The following is a 6,712-nucleotide window of genomic DNA, read 5'->3' as shown; positions in this document are numbered from 1 at the left end:
GTTGGTGGTGAGCAATTGTTTTCATTTGCATCAATTGTCTGTCTTCTTTTTTTTTTTTTCTCTCTGTTATTTTCCTTTTCCTTACAACTTTTTTATTATTTTATTTTATTCCAATTATTAAATTTTTTATCTCAACCCACGAGTTTTCTCAATTTTACCCCTCCAATTCTCTCCCCCCATCCCGCTGTGGGGGAGTGAGTGAGCGGCTGTGTGGTGCTTAGTTGCCGGCTGGGGTTAAACCATGACAGCCATGTAGTATTACTGGGCAGTCTTTGGGCTTTGCGCTGTGCTCCAAGACACAGACAGCACTGTCCACTAAAATGGAAACCCAGAACAAAATGCCGACTTCAAAAGAACCTGTGCATGGTGATGTAGTGATCCTAACTAGAAGACAATTGTACATCGAGGAGTTAGTGATCCACAGAATTAACCTAAGTAAGCCCAGGCCTACATATCCCTTAGCCATAGAATAAACTTAGCCAGCTCATTGTAACAGGGGAGCTTGCAGGCAGCTCCCACCTGGTATTAGTGATTACACCCTCTGCATTTCTTTGCCTTGATCTAAAAGTAAAGCAGTGAGTTCTCATGTAAACATCCTTTCTGTTTGACAGTAGAAATGAACAGTTGTTTTCTTGTAAGAAAACCCTATAAGAGCTCAAATGACCAAAGTGGGGTAACCCTTTCTACAGACAGGGTTTGCATGGTGTGCTGCACCCTCATCAGAGGCCCATTCAATGCTGCACAACTCAGGGTTCCCAGCGTCTGAAGGGACGTAACATACTATCCTCTCATTTTTTATAGTGTTAGCTCTACTAAATAGCATTTTAAATGATACATTACAGAGTCTAAGCGCCTTTCTTACCGGGATCATCCTGAACCAGCAGCTCCTGGTGCAAAACACCCTCTTTCCTCTCTACTCCCGAATCCTTATCCCCCCAATCCCCTTGTGCCCTCTCTCCCACTCCTTGCTCTTTCCACCTCTCCACACTCCCTCCCCCTTACCCTCAACCCCCTCTCCCTACTTTCCCTTCTTCCCCTTCCCTTCAACCCCATGCCTCTGTGCCTCCTCCCCCTACCCTCCTCCCTGCTCTCCCTTCTTCCCCCCTCCCCATACCTCCCTCTCACTTCCTGTCCCCCTCCCCATTTTCCCCATCTCCCTCTTTCCCCAAAAGACAAAAAGTTGCAGGGAAAGCAAATAAAATTCTGCAAGTCACAAACTTTTTGCTTTTTCTTTATTCTTTATAAGGTTCTGTCTCTCCCCTTCCCAACTATGTGGCTCTCACTTCTCGGGACACGTCTGTCAGTAATGAGGCATGCTGCTGCTATCTTAAACCTCTTATGGAAAAGCTCCTGCAGCAGTCAGGAGCTGTGCAAGGTTTGGAGCTCCCCCTCCCCATTCTGAAACACACATCCCTATTCTTTGGAGCCTAACACTAGTAAGAGGCAGAATGAAAAAAATATGCACAGAAAAGTATGGGAACATCCCACTAAAATGGCTTAGTTCACCTATGACAAATCAGTATGTTACTGTGGCCACAAGGTCGCCCCTCTCTTCACCTCTCAGCACTTCACAGCCTAAGCAGAAACACTGAGAATTATCGAGACTAGGTAAAACCCATGCGTGTGCAATATGGCACCTGTTGCAGGCAGGCTCGCATTTACCTTTCTCGGCTGATTAAGAAGTTACCGGAGTACCCTAAGCATTGCAGGAGTCAGGCAGCCAGAACGGGACAGGAAGCATCAGGGCCTGTATCAGATTCATCACTGCTCGCTACACCTCCCCGCATTACAGAGAGGGTTTTGCAAGCCACACTAGAAAGGAGAGGAAATGGGAAGTACCATGAACCACCTCGCTGAACTTGTCTCCCTCCTCAAGGCTGCTGTCGGGTTGCTGGCATTCCTTGCTCTCTGGCGTCCTTACTAGGGGACGAGGGGGGAGATCTCCGTGCACCCGCAAAGGCGCAGCCCCACCGCTACAGCAGTGTGTTCTACAACAGGGGCGAGCGGGGGGACTCTTCTCCCTGCCTCCCACGGCACGCGGGCAGTTGTCAGAGGCCGAAATGGTGGAGGAGGCTGTGTCTCCGGTGAATGCCTGGAGACAGCAGTCTTCCCTAGTTTAAAGGAAGAAGGGGAGAGCCCCATCCAATACACGTAAGCTATGCTCAACCCCGCGGCTTTCCCTGCGTCGGGTGGTGCCGATCTTACTTTCCATTGGCTGTGTATTTCCTCTTCCTTCCTGTGTGCAGTAGCAGCGGCTATTGGACAGAGAAAGAATGAAGAAAAAAAGAGAGAAAGAATTAAAAAAAAAACAAAACAGGTGGAGAAGGAAAGAAACTGGAAGGCCTTGAGCCTAGGACGGGAAAGAGCTGAGGGGTGCAAGGAGTCAGTGTTTTTACAGTAACAACAGATGAGGGAACAGAGGTGGGGACTCGGGAAGAGGGGTGTAGATGAAAGCGGCGGAAGAGGAAGAGGGGTCTAAGATTCGCTGTATCGCGGCGCCTGGGAAGTCACTGCTGGTGGATCCGCCCCCCCCGAGGGAGGGAGAGAGAGTGAGGCAGGCAGGCCGGCCGGCCGGCTGGCCGCGGTCGTTGGAACAGATACCTCTTTGCTTCATTACTCCATTTCTTTCCCCTTTTTGTTGCTTGTTCGCTTCGCGCTTGGGGGTCAGTGTGTAAGGCGGGAGGGACCTAGGCTAAAGCGACGCTCGAGCAGCTCAGCGGGAGCCTAGGGACAGGCCTAGGCTGCAGCCTCAAAATTAGGATGTCCCGACATGAAGGTGAGAGACCCAAGGCCGCGGGGGGTGGGGTGGGGGGGGAAGGGAAGAGATGTCCTTGAGCCCTGTACGGCGTTAGGGCCTCGCATGCTGCCGTGTGAGGTGGGTCAACATGGCGGCGCCGCCGTCGCTGAGAGCGGGGCCTGTGGAGTCGGTCGCGGAAAGTGGCCATGGTGGGAGGAGGAAGGCGGCGGCCAGGCCTCGCTTTGCAGTGTCGCGGGAGGTGGCAGCCGTGTCCGTTACGGATAGGCCCCGAGTTCCTTTTCTGTCGCCACTAAGCACGCATGCCAGGCCCGTGTTCGCTGAAGTTGAAGGGCCTGCTGCAGCTTGAAGTGGGTCTGGTCTCTCTCACCCCTCAGTAGCCTGCGACTCGGGCCTTGCCTCGTCCTGGACAAGGAGTGTGTCTGAGACAGATAATAGAGGGGAGGAGACAGGGGAGTTGTTTATTTTCACTCTTACTTCACTGTTTGAAGGATGGGCTTGAGAGGGGGGCCTGGAGGAATCTGTTTTGGGGGAAAGGAGGAAGGTGTAAGGGGGGTGAGAGGTGTGGGGTGGGAAGTGTGTGTCAGGGTGGCTTGCTGATGTGTCCTGGGAGTTGTGAATGGCATGATGTGAAGGGAGAAGGGGTGCAGGAGGGGAAGGGGAGGCAGGCAGGCTTGGCATGATATGCTCCCTGTGGGGGGGAGTACTCCCAGGTTTCTTAGGGTAGGGAGGAGAAGGGACTGTGGGATATGAGGCACGGGGAGAGTAGTGCTTGAGGGGAGGCGATGTAAGGAGGGTGGCCTGGCATCCAGGGGAAGTGGATTGGGGGGTGGTCTGCTTTGGAATAATGAAGGGGGTGGGGGGGTAGGTTGTGCAGCAGGTGTAGAAGAAACTCATGCACGTAATTGACTGTGGTATTGGGATTGGGAGAAAGAGTTTATGCAGTCTTCGTGGCCTTGTTCAGGTGTAGTTTGTATTTTGGTGGCTTTGGCAGGTTGAGAAGTAATATATTCTTTTTTAGTTTTGTATTTTAAAAGAGGAAACATGCTATGTAGTAGCAGCTTTTGTAGAGAGGTGGTCATACAATTATTTTGTGCATTTGTCCTTGTTCTTCTGTATTTTTTTTGTTATGAGTAAGTGAAGTGGATAGTTAAGGATTAATTAAAAAAGTGAGAAGAATTGAGAGAAAAATGAAAGAAGGGAATTTATGTAGAAAAAAGTTGTGTGTGATATTTCTAAATAAACTTGCTTGGTTTTCTAACTCTTCTTGCTGGTAGTTGTACTAGTATAAAATATTCTGTAGAAGTTCTGCTTTATATCTTGAAAGGATAATTTTTTGCTCGGTTAGGAACTAAATTTAGCACCTGTCTCCATACATAATTTTGATTCTCCTAGAGCTGTGAGAATAATCTTTTTAAAAGGAATGGAGATATCTTTTTATTTAATCTTAATGTTTTGAAAGCAATATGCTAGAAGACTTGAATGTTTGGGAGTAATAATACTAACTTCTAGATGGAGGGTTGGTAGCTTGATGATGAACTAGAGTATCATGTCTATTCATTGTATAGCTACAGCATTTTGTTAGTGTGTGTGCTTGCCTATCTAAGACCAGTCTTGCCTGAATCTACTAATGCTTTTTTTTCTAGTAAAGGTACCAAATCCTCTTGGTTCTCTTCTGATTAAGATGTGGTTTTGTGTGTTTGTTTTTGGTGGTGTGTGGTTTTGTTTGTTTGTTTTCTTTTTTTTAAAGAGGGTGGGTGGGGTTGTTGGATTATCTGCATCCTATCCAGATAATGAGGCAAATGCTAACAACAGTGAGTAAAATAAGGGTTACTAAAAAGTTTTTGTTTGTGGCATTGTTGAAGAAAGTACTCTGTAAACTGCTGCTGTGATAGATATCCATGGTATGCAATTTAAAGCAGGGTAGTAGAATGCGGATTTGTTAGATTGCACTGGTTAAAGCTACAAAAGTGGTATGATGTGTTGTTCAGTGTTGTGATGTTTTAATAAAGGAGAATAATTATCAAAACAGGTTTTTTTTAAATGTGTTTCTGATTGATAGAGGTTATGTTTTGAAGTTTTTCTAGTGGATGTTAGGTTTTGTTTGTAGTGCGGGGAATAATGTTTTTCTCAGCCTTTCTATTAATCAGCAAAAATTTAAGTATGGAAATAACATTAAGCGTGGTTTTGTTAAAAATTTGAAACAGGTATATCAATGTTTGAAGTTTCATGTTTTTAAAAATGAAAATAGTTTTCTTATAATAAACTGTTGATGGTAATGTTACATTGTTGACATAAATATATTTTTATATAAAGAAGGAAAAACCCCATCAAAACTGAAAAGATAAAGCTGCAGCAGTAGTTGTACTTTGTGATGTTTTTTATAGGAATCTGGTTTGTCTTGAGTTTTCTTAATGTTTTTCTCTTATTCCCCATTTAACATGTTTTAAGTGTTAATTTTATATTAGTTATAAGGTTAGAAAAAGTTGTCTTGATGTAGGGTCTGTGGTTGGCTGAGAGTTCTCAATCTGTAAGCTGATGGAAGTTGTTTTTGCAAGGATAAGGTATAGGAGAAAAGTGAGTTTCAATCATGTTAATAAATTGTCTCTCCTGTGTGTTTTTGTCAAAATGGCTTGTTCTTGCCAGAATCAGTTTTGTGATGGGGAAGGATGTATTTGAGAAGACAGATGTTGGAGAACTTGGAATTCCAATGTCTCAGGGCTCTAAATAAGTATCTGATGGAGGTATAAGCTTACTTTTTGTGAAGGTCGCTTGGCAATTTTCCTTGCTTTGTGGCAAGAAATTAAGTCATGTTGTGGATCAGAACTTGCTTGGGAGACAGGAAAAGAGAGAGTAGAATTCAACCATCAGCCTTTTGCCATTAACTGTTTAATACCTTCAGAAATGGAACTGGTATAGAACTTTAAAAATTATCCAGTGTGGAGGATACGGGGGAAGGGAATAGTGGGGTAGAAACGTTTGCAAATAAGACACTTATTTGAGCTAGGGGTGACTAGAAGGTCTTCCAAGGAACTTTAGAAAGAGCTAAATAAGCTCAGTGCATGAGCAGTACAAGATAAGTGAAATTAACTTGTGTTAAAAGGAAAAGCAATAGGGAGAAATGAACTCTTCAGGTACCTTAAAGTGTCTATTTCAGTGGTATCAACTTGGGAAAGGTTGTGGGGTATCGCTGTAGATAATCATGCTTATGTTTTTATTGCTGCTGTGTTTATTGGGAAGATGTGAAAAAAGTTACTGTATTCAAGAAGCTGCTCAGAACAGCAAGGTTGTCAAGTTGAGCACTTGGGAGTTGGGATGTACCAGAACTAGCTTGCGCAGAGAAACCTAATTCAGCCCTCTGAGTACGTGCACTGTGAAATTACATAGCCACATATTTTCTCTGTTGTACCCTGCCTTGTCAAGGGTGTATAGGGAAGGAGGCTGTTGTATGTAGGGGAGGACCCTTGTTCTTTTTCTGGAGGTGGACAGTAAACAAGGAGATGAGGCATTATAGAAAGAAAGTATTTTTGTGATGTTGATGGTTGAATTTTGTTCTGGAAAGCTGGATTCATTCCTGCCTCTTCTATGGAGTTCTTAAGAAATGCCAGGCAAATCACTTGGACAAGAGTTTACAGGTGGCTGCTATCTGTGTGCTGCTTGTTTTATGAAGGCCCAACTAAAAATTTTGGGCATTCACAGCTGCAACCCTAATACCTGCAAATTAGTGTCTTTTCTCCTATTTTAGTTCTTATAAATGTTTTGGCTGAAACTTCCAAACAAAATGCATTCTTGGCCTAGGGAACTTTAACTAGATGGACAAATGTGGTAGTTAAAGGCTGTGAAAATGAGTCATAAGGAGAAGACCAACAAACAGGTAAATTCAGGCAGCACTGTCAGATTTCAGTATAACAGTGTTATAAATTGTTGTATGCAGCTTGAATCCCCTCCAAAGAACTC

At 44.7% G+C, this 6,712-nt stretch overlaps 1 protein-coding gene across 2 annotated transcripts in view; it reads left to right on the top strand.

Moving 5' to 3' along the window:
* The first annotated feature begins 2,246 nt into the window (after positions 1–2,246).
* Positions 2,247–6,712, top strand: part of LOC137677193 (E3 ubiquitin-protein ligase KCMF1-like) — an 89,296-nt gene continuing 84,830 nt past the window's right edge. The window contains exon 1 of one of the 2 annotated variants that reach the window (XM_068424462.1): positions 2,247–2,317. Coding sequence is in view for 1 of the 2 variants with exons in the window: in XM_068424461.1 (XP_068280562.1) it covers positions 2,761–2,776 (16 nt within the window). In the remaining variant the exon portion in view is untranslated. Of the gene's footprint in view, positions 2,318–2,484; positions 2,777–6,712 lie in introns of those variants that run through there. The other variant, XM_068424461.1, reaches the window with a different exon arrangement.

This window comes from Nyctibius grandis, assembly GCF_013368605.1.
Source record: "Nyctibius grandis isolate bNycGra1 chromosome W unlocalized genomic scaffold, bNycGra1.pri SUPER_W_unloc_2, whole genome shotgun sequence".
Lineage (NCBI taxonomy): Eukaryota > Metazoa > Chordata > Aves > Nyctibiiformes > Nyctibiidae > Nyctibius > Nyctibius grandis.
The sequence above is the reverse complement of the archived record's forward strand: the minus strand, read 5'-3'. Positions and strand labels throughout refer to the sequence as shown.